We start from the raw sequence: 16,934 nt of genomic DNA on the forward strand, positions 1-16,934 counted from the left end.
GGCCCAGGGCTACAGGACCCCCAGACCACCGCCCGGACAGAGCCGGGGGGGGGAGCGGGGAAGGGGGGGTTGGGGGATTTTGGGGGCTGGGGGGGGTCCCCAGGACTGCGGCCGCGGCGCAATGATGTCTCGTGACCCCCCGTCCCTGTCCCCATGGAGGCACACATCGTGGGGTCGGTGCTGTACAGGCTTTATTGGTCCCCAGGGCCCCCCCGGCCCCCCCTGTCCCGGGGGCGGGGCGTTTGCATAGCGAGAATGGGGGGGTGATGATGTCACGGGGGGGTGGTGAAGTCACCTGCTTGACCGGCCCTTGCAGTGATGCCAGTTGCTGTAGTGTGACATCACTGCGTACCTGGGATGCATCAGCCCCACTCGGTGACCTTACGGCGGTGACATCACCGCTCGGCACCAGTCATTGCCCCCACCCCACTGTCACCACAGCTGTGACATCACCATTCCCACGCCTTCAGTTACATCAGAGGTGTGACAGCAGCACCCCTGTTACATGATAACTGTGACATCACCACTCCTACACCATCAGGGACACTGTAACTGTGACATCGTCAAATCCACACCACCACCACTGACACCGTAGCTGTGACATCACCACTCCACCGGCACCAGTTGTGGCATCGCTTTCACTCCCCAGTGGCCGATGCCACGGTGATGTCACGGCTGCCGCTCCCCGAGTGACATCAGCGCTGTGCCCTCACCCCTCCCACCCCATCTGTGACATCAGTGGGGCAAGAACCAGGGGCAAACAGGAGACTGTGGTGGGGGGGAGGGGGGAGAGAGACACCCCAGGGAGGGGGCGGCTGCCGGGCCGATGATATCACATCAGGGGAGCGAGGGGGGTGTCACAGTATTAACCCTTCGCGTACGCGGGGAGGTGCCGGGGGGTGGGGTGGGCGGGGCTGCAAGCCACTTCCCTGGCCGAGGCGGGCGGGGACCCCGCATGCCTGGGGGTCCCCCCCTATTTACAGCCGCGGCAGGGGGGAAGCTCAGCGGCCGGGGGGGGGGCCGGTGCTCCGGGCGGGCCCCAGCGCCCCATCCCCGGGGGCCGCGCCGGGCCCCACCACCACGATGGGCACGGGCGGCCCCCCCGGGGCGCCCCCCCGCCGGGCCTGCTCGTGCTCCTGCACCGGGCTCAGCGCCTTGGGGGGGGCCCGCGCAGCCCGCTCGGGCTCCTCGCCCCCCGGGGGGGCGGCCTCGGCGCCGGGGGGGCCCCCCAGCAGGAGCGGCAGCTCCTGGCGGCCGAGGCGGCGGGTGGGGGCAGCGGGGGGCGGCCCCTCGGCCGGGCTCTCCCCGTCCCACTCGGCCAGGCTCTGCAGCGGTGGCTCGGCCGGGAAGTCCTTGCGGGCGGTCTCCAGGCCGTGCTTGCGGGGCGCGGCCGCCGCCGCCTTCTCGGGGGGGCCCCGGCGGGCCAGGCGGGGCGACTCGGCGGCCTTGGGGTGCAGCTTGGCGGGGAAGGCGGGGGGCGAGGCGGCAGGCGGCGAGGGCGTGTGGGCCAGCGGCGAGAGCGGGATGCTGCCGGCCGACTTGCAGCGCGCCGCCCGGTACTGCCGCTGCAGCTTCGGGGAGAGGCCCTGCAGCGAGCTGGGCCGCAGATGGGGCCCGGCCGGCGCCGGCGAGGGCGGCGCGCTGGAGCCCGGCGAGCTGCTGGGCGGGGAGGCCCCTGCGCCGGCGGCGGGTCAGAGCCGGCCGCGGGGCCGGGGCCTCCCGCCGCGACCAGGCTCGGGGGAGGCCCCGGGGCTGCAGTGCGCCCGCCCGGCCTCCCCCGCCGCCGTCCCTTTGCGGCTCACCGTAGCGCCCGTTTCCCCCACCGCCCTGTCCCGTCCCCAGCCCCTTACGGCCACCGTAGCCCCATCTCACCCTCCACCGTCCCTCGCGGCTCCCGTAGCCCCGCCCCGCCCCTTCCCATGGCCCCGCCCCCTCGCTCGCCCTGCCCCGTTGCCATGGCGGCGCGTACCCGTCTCGGCGGCGCGCGGCGGGAGGGCGGGGTCCCGCGCGCGCGCGTGGGTGGGGGAGGCAGGCAGGCTGTCGGAGGAGGAGAGCGAGCGGCTCAGTGACGTCAGCGAGCGGCTCGTGTGCAGCAGCGACGCCTGTCGGGCCAGGTGCCGGAACAGCGCGCTGCGCCGCCTGCCGGCGGGGAGGACCGTCACTGCGGCGGCCGGGCCCCGCCCCCCGGCCCCGCCCCCTGCTCCACAGACACACACCCGGCCCCGCCCCCTAGCCCCCCCCCCCCCCCCCCGTTACCCCCATCTGTCCCCACCTCTCGTGGCCGCCCCCGGTGCCGCTCCGGCGGTTCCTCCGCGCCATCTTGGCCCGGGCGCTGCGGCGCCGCGCGGGGCCCAGGCGGATGGACGTGTTCTCCAGCGGCGTCGTCGTCACCAGCACCTTCGTCCCGCTCTGCCGCACAGGGGGTCACTGCCACGCCCTGCCACACCCCACCATGCCCGAAGCTGGGGCCCACCCCCCTCCCAGCACCCACCTCCCCACCGTGACCCAGGAGCCTGCTGTGACCCCACCAGGACCCACATCCTGGCCGCGACACATGACCTCCCCTATGACCCCACTCTGACCTCCTAGCAACCCTATGACCCTGATGTGACCCATGACCCTACCACAACCTCTCACTCCTGTGACCTTTTGGCCGTGTGACCCCCACATGCCCACAACCCCCATGACCCTCTACCCTGTGACCCCATGGCCCCTCATGACCCCTGACCTTGAGGATGAGCTCGACGACCTCGGTGTGCACCAGCCCATGGACAGGCTCCCCATTGACGTGGGTGATGAGGTCACCGGCGCAGAGCCCTGCCTCCTGCGCTGGGCCCCCCTCCTCCACGTGCTGTACCCACAATGCACCATTACCCACAATGCACCGGGGCCGTGATGCCCAAGCCCCCCCCCGCCATGTCCCCCTGTGCTCCCCAACCCAGACACCACAGCAGATGCTGCAGAAACCCTCTCTGTCCCCCCACATCCCTCCATCCCCACCGCCCCTGACAACATGGTGGGCTCTGTGCGTGTCCCCATCCCCACATCCCTCTGTCCCCCCCATGTCCCCACCCCACAATCCTCCCTTGTGTCTTCCCCGTCCCTCGCTGACCCACACCATGTGGTGGGCACTGCTCATGTCCCCCGACATCCCTCCGTGTCCCCCCCACATCCCTCCATGTCCCCGTGTCTCCCAACGTCCCCCCATCCCGCTGACCCAGACGACGTGGTGGACGCTGTAGATGTCGCTGTCCCCCAGGTAGACGCGGATGGCACGCAGGGTGAAGCCGAACTTCTTGCCGGGGCGGGGGATGGCGATGGGGGAGCGGGGGGCAGCCACCGCCGGGGCCAGCTCCCGCCCCGGGGACGAGTCCCTCGAGGACGGGTCCGAGGACAGCGACCGCGGGGACATGGGGCTGCCCAGGGGCGAGGAGCCGGGCGCCTCCCCTGCGCCCCCCCGCTGGCACCACACACACGGACCCAGGCATCCGGGGCACCCACTGCCCCCCACCCATGGGACCGCGGTCCCACCACCCACAGAGACCCAGGTGCCCAGGGGACGCCCCCAGCACCCCGCCCCCCATGGGGACCCAGGCATCCACAGGCACGCCCACCCACCCACCACCCTCCAGGGGATCAGGGATCCCCCACCCTTGGGACCCAGGTGTCCAGGGGACCCCTGCCACCCCCCCACCCTTTAGGACCCAGGCACCCAAGGGACCAACACCACCCATGGGGACCCAGGTGTCCAGGCTGTCCACCAAGTTGGGGGGGGGGGAGGGGGCGAAGGGGATGGGGGGGAGTCCCGGGGGGCGGGATGGGGTCCCTGGGGTGACACCCACCGCTGGGGATGATGACGGAGAGAGCAGTGGCCGATGCCGACTTGGTGACCTTCCCGGGGCCACGGGGGCTGCGCTTGTCACCCCCTGCCTCGGGGGCCACCCCCGGGTGCCGCGGCCGCCGAAGCCCCAGCTCAGCCCGGGGTGGGGGCAGGTCCCCAGCCCGCGGCGCTCGCTCCCCTGGGGGGACGGACTGGTGAGGACTCAGGTGTCTGGGACCCCCCACTAGGGACCCAAGCGTCCAGGACCCCCCACCCCTCACCAGGGTCCCTGATGTCCGCGACTGACCTGGGTCCTCGCTGGGTCCATCTGTGGGTCCATCGCGAGGGGGAGCCCCGTTGCGGGGGGGCGGCCGCTCCTCGGGGGGCGCCCCAGGGCGCCCTGGCTCCAGCAGTGCCGAGAAGCGGCGACGGGCACCCGGGGGGGGGGCTGCTCTCACCCTCGGGGGGGGCCCCTTCAGCTGCCGACGGGCGCTTCCTGTGGGGACCCAGGCGTTTGGGGGGGTTTCTGACAACTACACCCCCCTCACGCCCCCCCCCTCTGGGGGAAGCAGGCATTCGGGCAGACCCCAGGGGACCCAGGTGTTGCCCCCCACCCGGGGACCCAGGCCTGACCCCCACCCGGGGACCCCAGCGTGGGCACTCACAGCTCAGGTGAAGCCGTGCGCCAGCCGCGGTCACGGGTGAAGCCATCACGTCTCCCCTCGTCCCGTGGACGCCCCTTGGCCGCCTTCGGCTCCTGCTGCTGCGAGAGCTGCTCCAGGCTGCTGTACACCTGTGCACCAGCACCACCTCACACCCGCTCGCACCAGGCTTGGCACAGGGGTTGCACGAGGATTTGCATGGGGCTGCGTGTGAGGAACCTGCGCTGCACGGGGCCACGCGAGGTCCTGTACATCCCCACGTCCCCACATCCTCCTATCCCAGCCCATCACTGTGTGTCCCCACCCCTCTGTACCACCCCGTCCCCCCACCTTGCTGAAGCGGGGGGAGCAGGATGAGAACTGCCGGATCTCCACGGGTTCATCCTCCGTCGTGTCCTCATCCTCGTAGGAGGTGATGTGGGGGTACCGGTCCGAGCGTGCTGCAGGAGGCAGGGGTGAGGGGGGAACACGGGGTGGGGGGCCCATAGGGTGACTCCAGGGGGTCCCAAGGGTGAGGAACCATAGAGGGGGCCCTCCCAGGGACCCATGAGCATGGGGGGGCTAGAAGGTCCCCTGAGGGGTTATCCCTGCCTGGAAGTCCTGGGGGGTGCGTGGGGTGCCAAGGGGGTGTTCCCTGGGAGGGAATGTGGGGTGGTCCCAGGGTTGGGGGGGTCCTGGAGGGGTCCCGAGGTGTTCCCAGGGGTGCCCCGGGGGTCCCTCACTGTCGAAGTAGCTGGTGTCCTCCTCAGACTCCAGATGCGGCACAAACTCAGCTTTCTGCCGCAGCAGCCCCGTCCAGTCGAGTGCCGCGAAGAAGCCATGAGCCTTCACCTCCTGTGCCCCCCCTGTGGGGATGGGGATGGGGTCAGTGGGGGTAGCAGCCCAGGGGGAAGGGCGGGGGTGGGGGTGGGTCTCACCAGCCCCAAGGCGGCGCAGGGGGTCGGGCTGCAGGAGGCAGGAGATGAGGTGCTGGGCGTCAGGGGGCAGTGCCTCATCCCCTTCCGGCCACAGGATCTCATCTGACATGTGGTGGGGACAGAGGGGGACATGAGAGCACAGGGTCATGGCTGCCAGCCCCATCATGTCCCCATTTCCCCCTACCCATCCCTGAACCAGGGATGACCTGCCCTGTCCCCATGCCCCCATCCCCACATACCCGAGATGACCTACTCCATCCCCGTGTCCCTGTACCAGAGATGACTTGCTCTGTGTCCCTGTGTCCCTCCCATTTCCCCATCCCTGTACTAGAGATGACCTGCCCCATCCCCGTGTCCCCCCTGTACCCAAGATGACCAGCCCCGTGTCCCTCTGCATCCCTGTCCCCAAGATGACCTGCCCTGTCTCCTCATGTCCCGTCCCCCCCCCCGCCATGCATCTGTCCCCATACCGGAGATGACCTGCCCGAAGAGCTCCTCGGGGGTGTCCCCGAAGAAGGGGACGCAGCCCACCAGGAACTCGTAGAGGACGATGCCCATTGCCCACCAGTCCACCGGCTTCCCATAGCCCTGCCGCAAGATGACCTCGGGCGCAATGTACTCGGGGGTGCCGCACACCTGTGGGCAGGGACAGGGTCGGCCACGCCCCACCACACCCCAATGGCCCCGCCCCAATGCCCCCACCCGGCCCCACCCACCTGCTTGTCACGGAACTCGCGAGCATCCTTCTCCATGTGGCCCTCGTAGAGGTTGGTGGTGAGGCTCATCAGCCCCATCTTGGAGAGCCCAAAGTCCGTTAGCTTCACGTGGCCCAGCGAGGTAATCAGCAGGCTGCAGGGACCCAGGCGTCCGGCGGGGACCCAGGTGTCCGGCATCCCCCCGGCCCTCCCCCAGACTGGTGTCATTCCCCCGCCCTGGCCTTGGGGGACCCCAGTCTCCAGGCATACTTGTCAGGCTTGAGGTCCCGGTGCACGATGCCATAGTTGTGCAGGTACTCGAGGGCCAGGACAGTCTCAGCAAAGTAGAGCCGAGCCAGCTCCAGCGGCAGCGCCCCGATGTGCTTCAGCAGTGTCGCACAGTCCCCGCCTGGGACGGGGGGACATGGGGGGACACAGCAGTATGCATCACAGCATCACCCACCACCATCCAGCACATCCGAGGGGGACACAGAGCACCCACCCAGATGTAAAACACTGTGTTGGGACGTAAAACAGCCCCATCGTGACATAAACCACTCTGTCATGACACAAACCACCCCACGCTGCACTGCCTAGCCCTGTACCACAATGCCCAGCTCAATATTGTGATGCCGGCCCCATATCATGACACACAACCCTGTGTTGCAATGCCCAGCCCCTCATCGTACCACCCAGCACCATATCACGATGCCCAGCCCCATATCACAACGCCCAGCTCTCTATCATGATGCCCAGCCCTGTACTGCAGCACCCAGACCTGTATCATGATGCCCAGACCCATACCGTAACACCCAGCCCAGTATCACGACGCCCAGCCCTGTATCACAATGCCTAGTCCTATACCATGACACCTGTTGGCCCCATGCCCACCTTCAACGTACTCCATGACCATGCAGAGGTGGCGGCGGGTCTGGAAGGAGCAGAACATGCTGACGACGAAGGGGTTCTCGGCAAAGGTGAGGATGTCGCGCTCCACGAACGCCTGCTCCACCTGGTTGCGCAGCAGCAGGTTCTGCTTGTTGATCTTCTTCATGGCGAAGCGCTGGCGCGTGGCCGTGTGCCGCACCAGGTACACCGCCCTGCCGGCACAGCCGCGCGTCACGCCGCGACAGGGACCCTGGTGTCCGGGACCCCCCCCCTCCAGGGACCTCGGCATCTGGGGCTGCTCACCCGTAGGCGCCGTTGCTGATGAGTTTGATGGTCTCAAAGTCGCCTTCGCCTGGCGGCTTCTTTGCCCTGGGGACAGCACTGCGGCCCTGGGGGGACGTAGGGTGACACGGGGACACAGGGGGACACAGGGAGGGACACACAGGGACCCTGCCCCGGCGCCCACCTCAGCCCCCTCCTCGGGCTCCGGCGTGTTGCTCCCGCCGCTGTCAGGCTCCTCCAGATGCACCACGTCTGCAGGGACATGGGGTGTAACACGTGTGCGGGGACATGGGGTGTCACACGCGTGCACCCCTAGTGTACAACACCCCACGTGCGCAGCCCTCCAGCACACGCCCCCCGTGCATGCTCCCACACACGTGCATGCCCCTTGCATGCTCCCACATGTGTGTGCATGCCCCCACAGGCATGTGCAAACCCCATGCCTGCCCCATGGCCACTCGCACACGCGTGTACCGGGGAAGGGGTCCCGTGCCAGCCCCAGCTGCCCGATGATGTAGCGAGGGATGTCGGCCTTCAGCAGTCCCTCGCGGGCCTGGCCCTCCGCCGCTGCCAACAGCTGGTAGAACTCGGCCGGGTCGAACTCCTGCACCAACACGCCCCAGCACATGTGTGCATGGGGGGACACGCATCGTCACACATGTGCACACAGGGACGTGCACCAGCACAGTGCGGTGCACCAGCAGACAGTGGGGGCATGTGCTGGCGCACATGGATTTGTACGCGTGTGAGAGCGTGTGTGAGCTCGTGTGTGCACACACCAGGACATGCGTGTGCATCAGGACATGTGTGCACGTTTGAGCCCAAACGCATGTGTACACGTCTGTCGCTGTGCCTGCACCGACACACACACACACTCGCCAGACCACACGGATGAGCACGCGTGTGCCGGCGTGCACCGACAGTCACAGGTGAGAGCACACGCGTGTGGCCCCCCCCGGCCCCTCCCGCCTTTGTCTCCGTGGTCCCCGGGATGCGCCGTTGCCATGGCGCTGCCCCGGCAACACGACCGTCACCATGGCAACAGCAGTCCTGCCTCCCCATTGGCCGTGCGCAGGGATTGGCCAGGGCGTTGTCAGGGTGACCGGAAGGGCTTTGTCTGATTGGACAGTTGGGATGGTGCAAAATGGGATGGGGGGGGGATGCTGGGGGGCTGTCACAGGGCCCGAATGCCTGGGTCCCCTGGGGATGGTGGGGTCCCGGGGGACTCACCAGGCACTCGAGCAGTCGGGCAGGGCGGGAGATGATGATGAGGAGTTTCTTCACCAGCTGGGTGATGAAGGCCACCTCCTCCGACTCCGAGCGCTCGTAGGCCTGGGGGGGGGGAACGGAAAGGGGTCAGGGCATCCCATGGGACCTGGGGGTCAGGGTATGCTGGGGAGTCACATAGGGTCCTGGGGGGTCCTGGGGGGTCCCATGGGCCCCGGGGCATCCTCTTGGGTCTCATTAGGTCCAGCAGGGTCCCACCAGGTCCTTGGAGAATCCTGTTGGGTCCCATTGGGTGCCCTTGGGTGCTGAAGGTTCCCATTGGGCCCTGTATGGCCCTGGTGCATCCCCATTAGGTGCTGAGGGTGCCATTGGGCTCCACTGGGACCACCTGGGTGCTGTTGGGTCCCTTGGGGCACTGTTGGGTGTCACTGAGCCTCTTTGGGCCCCATTGGGTGCCAGTGGGTCTGCATTGGGCCCTGTTGGGTCCATGTTGGGCTCTGTTGGGTGCTGCTGGGCACCATTGGGCCCTGATGGGTCCCTTGGGGCTCCATTGGGTGTCACTGAGCCCCATTGGGTGCCAATGGGTCCTGTTGGGCCCTACTGGGTGCTGTGGCTCACGTCCTGCAGCAGCCGCTCCATGTTCTCCTGCAGCTCATAGAAGTAGCCGGCAGTGATGAGGCCATGCCGGGCCTTGGCCAGGCAGTCACGCGCCAGCTCGACCAACTGGTGCTGGATGAAGCTGAGGGCGCCATCGGCCAGCGGCGTCCCCCCAGGACCGCAGCCCCGCACGAACTCCTCCAGCCGCTCCTCCATCTGCGCCGTCGCCTGCGGGACCCAGGTGGATGTGCTGCCCATGGCTCCCGACACCCCCATAGCCCCCTGGGGCCCCCCAAGACCCCATAACCTCCTCCAGTGCCCCACAGCCACTCCAGACCCCCCAGAGCTGTCACACCTCCCCTCCAGGAACCTCAGAGCCCCCATGATCCCCCCCTAGATACCTCATAACACCCCAAGACCTCCATAACCCTGCCAGGACCCCCCCAAGACCCTATATTCTCCCTCAGTGCCCATTAGCTGCCTGACACACTCCCCCTGAGCTGTTCTGTAACTCCCCAACACCCTTAGCCCCCCCCACCAGAACCCCCCAAAGCCTCATGTCCTCCCCCAGTCCCACATAGCTCCCCCAGCCCCCCACATCTCCCCAGCCCCACCTTGGGGAACCGCTCCTTGTAGACATGGTTCATCATCACGATCTCGTTGTCATGGGACGAGGGTGAGCGTCCAGGGCTGGGGGGACACCGTTGGCACCCTTGGGACCTGCAGCATTCCCCCCCCCCCCCCTCACCAGCATCCCTACTGCTGGTACCTGCAGGACCCCCAGCATCCCTCCATGGCATCCCCACGGGGAACCACAGTGTCCCCATTCCACCTCCCTGATGTCCCATGGCCACGGTGTCCCCATCACCCTGCTGTCCCCCACCCCATGATGCCCTGATTCCCCCATGGTGTCCCCAAGCCCCATGGTGCCCCCCATGGTCTCCCCAAAGCCCTGGTTCCCCTCACCCAAGCCCATAGTGACCTCCAGCTTCCTGGTGCCCTGATTCCCCCATGGAGTTCCCCCCAGCCTCTTGGGTTCCCCAACCCCCCCAGTGCCCCAGCCCCACCTGAGGCTGCGGGAACGGGGACGTGGGGCCGGCCTCCCCCGGGCCCCTCCATCCTCCTCAGCCAGGCTCTCGGAGCTGCCGAAGTGGCGGGAGAGGAAGCGCAGCTCCTCCGGCGTCGGCTGCGCTGGCAGCTGGTGCAGGCGCTCCTGCGACGAGCACGAGGACTGCGCGCCCGCATCACCCTTCCGACCCCGCAGACCCCCACCACGCCCCAGGGACCCTCATAGACCCCCCTATGGACCCCCCCACGGCATCCCACGAGGACCTGTGGCCACCCACGGGGACCCGCTGGCCCCACCATGGTCCCCCGACTGCACCCCCTGGACCTTCCATGATGCCCCACTGCACCCCACAGGAACCCCTGGCCACCCGTTGACCCCTCCCCAGGCTCCCACTGGTGGGTCCCACACCTAACCCCACAGCCAGACCCATGCTAGAACCCACCCACAGACCCCTGGCCAAGCCCCCCCCCGCCCAGACCCCCAGTGACCTTCCCATCAGCCACCCCCCCTGCCATGGGGAGGACGCCCCAGTGGGTCCCCTGGATGTGGGGAGCTCTGGGGCCCCCGACTCACCGAGACAGTGGAGCTGGGGGTGTTGGTGCCATAGCCAGAGGAGGGCAGCGAAGCCAGTGACCATCGGCGCCCATCGGCACTGGTGGGGGGGGGGGGTGTGTGTCAGCGGATCCAGGTGTCCAGGAGACCCCCACCAATGCCCCTGAGCTGGGATGGGACTCAGGCACCTGGGTACCTCCCCCCATCGGCACCTGGATGCCTGGGTCCCCCCCAGACACCTGGGTCCCCCCTCCCAGATGCCCAGGTCGTCGTGTGTGTGTGTGTGTGTGTGTGTGTGTGTGTGTGTCCCCGATGCCTGGGTCCCTCCCCCGGATGCACGGGTCCCCTTACCGGCGGGAGGAGGCGAAGGAGAAGTGGGCCGGGTTGCTGGGCGAGAAGTTGCGGGGACTGTCCAGGGGGCTGCTGCCTGCGGGGGGGGGGGGTGGCAGGGGGAACAAGGAGGTGACGTCACCACTGCCCCACCCTGACACCCCTGCCCTGCCAGGCCCCGCCCACACCAGAGGGGGGCAGGGCCAAACGGATGCAACCCACCCCAGGGGAAAAGGGGGGCCAGGAGGGACCCCAGGGCTGGGGGGGGCCCTCCCTGCTTTGGGGGTCCCTATAGGTAACAGGGAGGCCAGTGGGGTTATTGGGGCGGGGGGGGGGCAATGGGTCCCTTGGAGGGATCCCAGCGTTTTGGGGGGGTCCTTGGGCAGGGCCTATAGATCCCTGGATCTTTATGGGGGTCTCTGGGGGGACCTGGGGGCTTCCAAGGCCTTGGCAGGGGGTTGGGGGACAGTGGGGTTCTGGGGGTCTCACCGATGTGTCCAGGCAGCGGGGAGTGGGGCCGCGGAAGGGTGGGGGAGGTGCTGGTCAGGATCAGGCTCTTCCGGTTGCTCGTGCGGCAGCTGAGGGAGAGTGGGGGGGCCGTCGGGGGGAGGCCAGGAACCCCCCTCACAGATGCTCCCCCCCCATCTGTGTCTTCACACCCGAATGTGCTCATGACACCCAAAGGCACCTGGGGGGCCACCCACAGCCCCCCCCCCCCCCAGGGGGTGCAGGAATGGGGGGTCGGGGGGGGACAGTGGCCATGGGAGGGCTCATGAGGCTGGGGAGGGCCTGGGATGGAGGATGAGGAAGGAGGGTTGAGGGCTAGAGGATGCAGATGAAGGAGGAAGGAGGATGGAGGAGAAGAGATGAAGGGTGAGGACGAGGATGAAAGAGGATGAGGATGAAGGATGAGGATGAAGGAGGGATGAGGACGAGGATGGGGATGAGGATGGAGAAGGGATGAAGGCTGAAGGAGGATGGAGAGGGGATGAGGATGGGGATGGAGAGGGATGAAGGCTGAGGATGAAGGATAGGGATGGGGAAAGGATGGAGTATGAGAATGAGGGTGGGATGTGGGGAGGAAGGCCGAGGCCCCGGGTACCTCTTGGTGCGGCGGAACATGCTGCTGCCCACCAGGATCGGCATCGGGGGGTCCAAGAACCCGGGGAGGGGCCAGGGACTCCGGGGCGACGGCGCCTCGGCGGGGCGGGGGGGGGGGGACGCGGCGGCGGCGGCTGCAGCGGGGCGGGGCCGGGGGCGGGGCCGGGGCGGTGGGTGCAATGGGGGCGCAATGGGGGGGCGATGGGGGCGCAATGGCGGGGGGGGGGGTCTCACCTGCTGCTTTTTCGCGGCAGCGGCAGATCCTTCTGCAAAACGGGGCAGAGGGTGGGGGGCGGGCCGGACCCCCCCGGAGCCCCCCGATCCCTCCGGACAGATCCCCACCCTCCGCAGCAGCACTTGGAGGGGGGGGGACACCCCGGGCCCTGCCCCGTTGCTAGGGGGCCCAGGCTCCGGTTCCATTTTCTCTGCCAGGGCCCCCTTATGTCTGAAGCCCCCTCCCAGATCTGGCAGCCCCGGACCCCTCCAGCCCTGCAGACCCCCGGTACCGGGTACGCATCACCCCCCCCCCCGGTGCTGACGCCGCCCGAACCGAACTTCCCGGTACGGGGGCTGCACTCCCCGCCCCTCCTCGTATCCGCCCGGACCGGTACAGCCCCCCCCGGACCGGGCCTCCACCCTCCCGGTACCGACCGACTCCCGCCTCCGCGCGGTACCGACCCCTCCCGGCACCGACACCCCCTCCCCCGGTACCTGCAGCCGTCGCCGGCGGATCACGCCCGAGTCGTCCATGGCGCCGCCGCTGCCGGTGCGGGGGGGTCCCGGCCACCCCCCCCCGCGCGCCCGGTGCCCGCAGCCCCCCCCTCAGCCGCCCGCCGCCATCCTCTGCCGCGCGGGACCCCCGGGAGCGCCCCGCCCCCCGGCCCCGCCCAGCCCCGCCCCCACGGGGGGACCCGGCCGTCGGGGGGGGAACGGCCCCACCCCGGGGGAGGGGGGGTTTAACCCCTGCGCTGCCACGACGCCCCCCCCCGGCTCGCCCCCCCTCCGGCGCTGTCCGCGGTGCTGAACCGGCCGCGCTCTCCAGGCCGGATGCCGGGGTCCCCTCGGGGAGGGGGGGTAGGGGGGGGCGCTCCGGGCCCACCCCCCCGGGTGTGTGTCCCGTGTAATATTCGGGCAATACCCCCCCGCCACGACCCCCCTCCCCCGCCTTATTAGTGACATTACAGCACCGTAACCCACGCCCAAAAGAGGGGGTGTGGGCGGGGCTGTTTAGGCCCCCCCCAGTGACCCCCCGGTACCCCCCCCCGGATTAGACCCCTAATCCTCCGGGATTGAGGACATGGCCATTTCCAGGCGCCCAGCCAGGACCGATTAAGTTGGGGGGGGGGGGGGAATACGGGCCAGACACCTGGGTTCCCTTCCCCCTACGGGGGGGGGGGATGATGACACGACAACATGACAACACGACAACATGATCATGGGGGGGACCACAACCCCTCCTCAAATCCAGGGAGTCCCAAACGCTCCCCCCTCCCCAAACTCCAGCATAATGGGGTCTGTGCACTCCCACCCTGCAACACCATAGATGCCACAAAAGGTAGACACCCCCACTCTCCCTTCCCTGTGACTCCCCCAACTTCGCAGGGGGAATAAATGGGTTTGTTGCTACCCCAGCCGTCGTCCCCCCCCCCCGCAAAAAAAAAGTGGATTTGGGTTTTTTTCACCACTTTGTAAAAAAACAACCACTTGCTTTATTGGGGGGTGGGGGTTGGGGCCCCCTATTTCAGGGGGGTCACAGCTCGGCCAGGGGCCGCAGGCTGCGCTCATGGAAGAAGCGGTGGGGGGGTCGCCGGGCTGGGGTCCGGGCAAAGTAGGAGAGCACTGAGGGGGGGGCCGTAGAGTCCTGCTTGGAGTCCTCATCAGCCCTGGGGGGTGGACGTCAGTGACCCCAGGGGAGGCACAGGGGACCCCGGAGTCCATTGGGGGGGTCCTGCCCACCCACCCCCCAACTGCAAGGCAAGGACCCCTGTGCCCCTTACCAGTGCATGGGCCCCTGGTGCCCCCCCATTGCACGGGAACACTCCCCCCAATTGCAGAGACATGACCTCCTGTGTCCCCCCATTGCACAGGTCTGGTGTGTCCCCCCAGCCCCCCATAGCGCAGATGGAGCCCCCTTGTGACCCCCCCCAATTACACAGGGACCTTCCCCTTTTCATCCCATAGCCCCTTCACCACAGACCCCCCCACAGCATCACACTGGGATCCCCCCGAGCTGCAGCAGCCCCTGTACGATTCCTCCCCCCCCATCCGGACCCCCTCCCTCGTACCACTTGATGGGGACCCCCCCGCACTGCAGCAGCTCCTGCGCCGTCCCCCAGCTGAAGCGCACGAACTGGGGGAACCCAAAGACAGGCTCGAGGTGCCGCCGCAGCCATTCCTTCGTCTTGGGGTCTGGGGGGGGAGCCGTGAGGAGCGCCTGGACATCAGGGTCCCCTGGGGGCCAGACACCCCTGTGCCCCCCAACCCCCAGCCACTCCTACCATTGGGGTACCCTGAGCCATAGTCCCGGTCAATGTCCTCCAGGTCCTCCACAAACTTCCAGTGCTTCACGGCCCGGTCACGGGCAACCTGGGGGAGTGGGGGCAGAGGGATTTGGGGGGCCCCAGAGAGATTATGGGGGTCCTGGGTCCCCCCATGAAACTCTGCCCCAGGGTGCAGCTGGGTCTTGGGGCAGAGTGAGGGAGTAGATGTGGGGTGCTGGGGGGGATGGCCCCTGGAGGGTGGGTATGTTTTTTGGGGGGGGTTGTTTGGTGCCCACCTTGGCGCAGATGCTGGCGGCACTGACAACAGGGAAGAGCCCATCAGCTTTGGGGCGCACGGTCACCTCCAGCCCCGGGAAGCGCTGCCGCAGCTTCGCCTCATACTTCTCTGCTGGCCCCACTGTGTCCACAAACACCTGGGGGAGCCCCGGTCCCCCAAAATCACCCCCAGCTCCCCAATCCTTCTTGCTGTTCCCCCAGCACCCCAAAACCCCTGCAAAACTCAACCCCCCCCAAATCCTCTGCTGCACTCTGACCCCCCCTCCTCAAAAGCACCCCCAAAGCAGTCCCAAATCAACCTGAAGCCACCCAGCACCCCAAAATCCACCCTAAATCACCCCAAACAATCCCAGACTCCCTCCACATGCCCCCAAAACACCCCAAATTCACCCCAAAGCAACGCAGAGCTCCCTCCAGAGCCCCAACTCTCCCCCCAAATCCTCAGCCCGGTGAGGGAAACCAAGGCACAGAGGGAGGAGAAGGATGGGGTTCACCCTCAGCCTAGGGCCCCCCAGTTCCCCCTGCCTGTATCTGGGTGCCCCCCACACCCTCCAGCCCCCCCAAACCCACCTCGGCCACCTGCACCCCAGAGTCTAGCGCAAACTGGATGAGGCCCACAGCTGTATCGTGCGACAGCTCGTTCAGGTTGTACTTGGCTCTGGGGGGGTCGGGGGGGGGTGTCACCTCCCAGCACTCCAAATGGGGAGCAACCCCCCCAGCACCCCAAACTGGGGGGGGTGGTGGGGCAGGAGATGGAGACTGCAGGAACCAGGTTTAGGGAGTCAGGGGCACCCAAAGGGTGCTGGGGGTACCAAGGGGGGTCCCAGAGGCATCTAGGGGACCCTGGGAAGGGGTTGGGGGGCATCTTACCACTGCTGCATGCAGGCAGAGATGTGGTTAGGGGTCCCCCAGCAGGGTTTGAGGTGCCCTGGGGGTGTCGGGAGGGTCTCACCGCTGCTGCATGCAGGCAGAGATGTGGTTGGGGGGCCCCGGTGGGGTTTGGGGGGCTCTGGGGGTGTCGGGGGGGAGTCTCACTGCTGCTGCAGGCAGGCAGAGATGTGGTTGGGGGGGCCCTGGCGGGGTTTGGGGGGACCTGGGGGTGTTGGGGCGGGGGTGTCTCACCGCTGCTGCATGCAGGCAGAGATGTGGTCGGGGGGCAGCACATGCAGTGCCCACCCCAGGACGTCGCTCGCTGCCTCCAGTAGCCCAAAGCGTCGCTCCCGCTCCCCCTCCGACAGCGTCTTCGAGTCTGGGGGCGGGGGCCGGGTGAGGGACCCTCCCGGACTCCCCAACTCTCCCCAGGAACCCCCACCCATCCCAGGACCCCCCAACATCCCCCGTACCCCAAACCCACCCTTGGGAACTCCAAACCTCCCCCCCCAGGACCCCCCGGGGCTCCCCAACTCCCCCCCCGAGACGCTCCCACCTGCCACCCCCAGCGCCTCCAGTTCCTCCAGCTTCTCCACGGGGCAGTAGCAGATCCCATAAACCATAGGCCCTAAAGGAGGAGGCGCGGGGGGGGGAGTGAGACCGGGGCAGGAGGAAGGACACCCCTCCCCCAACCCAGTGCAAACCGCAGCCGCGCCACGTGCAGCCGCCCCCCGACCCCCCCCCCCCGACCCCGACCTCACCCAGCACCGGCCCCCGCCCCGCCTCGTCCACGCCGAGGGCGCAGGGCCGGTGGCGGCAGAGGGGGGGCACGGCCGAACCGAACCGCCCTGCGCCCGCCGGGTCCCGCTCCAGCCGCGCCAGCGCCATCGCGGGGCGGGGTTTGGGAGGGGAGGGGCCCGCGCACAGCCCCCTGGGAGATGGGGGTTACAGAGGGCACCCCTATAGACCAGCCCCCCCACGGGGGTCATGGCGGGGTCCCGGCGGGTTCCCGGCCGTCTGCGTCCCGCGGGGCTGGGGGGGAGTCCCGGCCAGGAAGTGCCGCCCCGGGGCGGGCGGTGCCGGGCAGCGCGGGTGGGGGTTCCCGGAACGGCCCCCGCCTGCCCATATATGGGCATGGCTGCGTCAG

The 16,934-nt window shown here is 68.5% G+C and overlaps 2 protein-coding genes across 4 annotated transcripts; both read right to left on the bottom strand.

The window, feature by feature from the left end:
* Window positions 1-174: 174 nt before the first annotated feature.
* On the bottom strand, window positions 175-13,021 carry MAST1 (microtubule associated serine/threonine kinase 1). Its single transcript, XM_049810571.1, has 27 exons — window positions 12,852-13,021; window positions 12,375-12,406; window positions 11,529-11,617; window positions 11,061-11,136; window positions 10,731-10,809; window positions 10,156-10,319; window positions 9,703-9,778; window positions 9,110-9,316; window positions 8,495-8,596; window positions 7,739-7,868; window positions 7,449-7,516; window positions 7,286-7,371; window positions 6,986-7,194; window positions 6,365-6,503; window positions 6,116-6,248; window positions 5,870-6,035; window positions 5,400-5,501; window positions 5,205-5,327; window positions 4,813-4,922; window positions 4,486-4,613; window positions 4,102-4,316; window positions 3,843-4,019; window positions 3,218-3,447; window positions 2,729-2,851; window positions 2,273-2,409; window positions 1,970-2,139; window positions 175-1,675 (listed from the first exon to the last, which is right to left on the bottom strand). Exons 1-27 carry the CDS (start codon window positions 12,888-12,890, stop codon window positions 1,002-1,004), a joined length of 3,984 nt encoding a protein of 1,327 aa, XP_049666528.1. The 5' UTR covers window positions 12,891-13,021; the 3' UTR covers window positions 175-1,001.
* Window positions 13,022-13,807: 786 nt separating this feature from the next.
* RNASEH2A (ribonuclease H2 subunit A) lies at window positions 13,808-16,801 on the bottom strand. 3 transcript variants are annotated; one of them, XM_049810701.1, is made up of 8 exons: window positions 16,549-16,721; window positions 16,344-16,415; window positions 16,040-16,166; window positions 15,488-15,575; window positions 14,917-15,054; window positions 14,639-14,726; window positions 14,426-14,549; window positions 13,814-14,023 (listed from the first exon to the last, which is right to left on the bottom strand). In XM_049810701.1, the coding sequence occupies exons 1-8, from the start codon at window positions 16,673-16,675 to the stop codon at window positions 13,891-13,893; spliced, it is 897 nt and encodes a 298-aa protein (XP_049666658.1). In that variant the 5' UTR covers window positions 16,676-16,721; the 3' UTR covers window positions 13,814-13,890. The 3 variants fall into 3 exon arrangements, with proteins under 3 accessions (XP_049666657.1, XP_049666658.1, XP_049666659.1); XM_049810702.1 differs by having other exon boundaries at window positions 13,815-14,023; window positions 16,544-16,654; XM_049810700.1 differs by lacking the exon at window positions 15,488-15,575 and having other exon boundaries at window positions 13,808-14,023; window positions 16,544-16,801.
* Window positions 16,802-16,934: the final 133 nt, after the last annotated feature.

The sequence above is a fragment of the Accipiter gentilis genome, chromosome 9 (assembly GCF_929443795.1).
Source record: "Accipiter gentilis chromosome 9, bAccGen1.1, whole genome shotgun sequence".
Taxonomy (NCBI): Eukaryota; Metazoa; Chordata; class Aves; order Accipitriformes; family Accipitridae; genus Astur; species Astur gentilis.

Excerpts from the sequence above, each read along its gene's own strand:
- RNASEH2A (XM_049810700.1), bottom strand. The coding sequence starts at position 16,776 with ATGACCCCCGTGGGGGGGCTGGTCTATAGGGGTGCCCTCTGTAACCCC. Across the intron at positions 16,167-16,343 it reads GGAGGCGCTGGGGGTGGCAG|ACTCGAAGACGCTGTCGGAG; the intron begins GTGGGAGCGTCT and ends CCCCGCCCCCAG. Across the intron at positions 14,727-14,916 it reads CCGCCAGCATCTGCGCCAAG|GTTGCCCGTGACCGGGCCGT; the intron begins GTGGGCACCAAA and ends CCACTCCCCCAG.
- MAST1 (XM_049810571.1), bottom strand. The coding sequence starts at position 12,890 with ATGGACGACTCGGGCGTGATCCGCCGGCGACGGCTGCAG. Across the intron at positions 8,597-9,109 it reads TGGAGCGGCTGCTGCAGGAC|GCCTACGAGCGCTCGGAGTC; the intron begins GTGAGCCACAGC and ends CCCCCCCCCCAG. Across the intron at positions 6,504-6,985 it reads GGTCATGGAGTACGTTGAAG|GCGGGGACTGTGCGACACTG; the intron begins GTGGGCATGGGG and ends CCCCCGTCCCAG.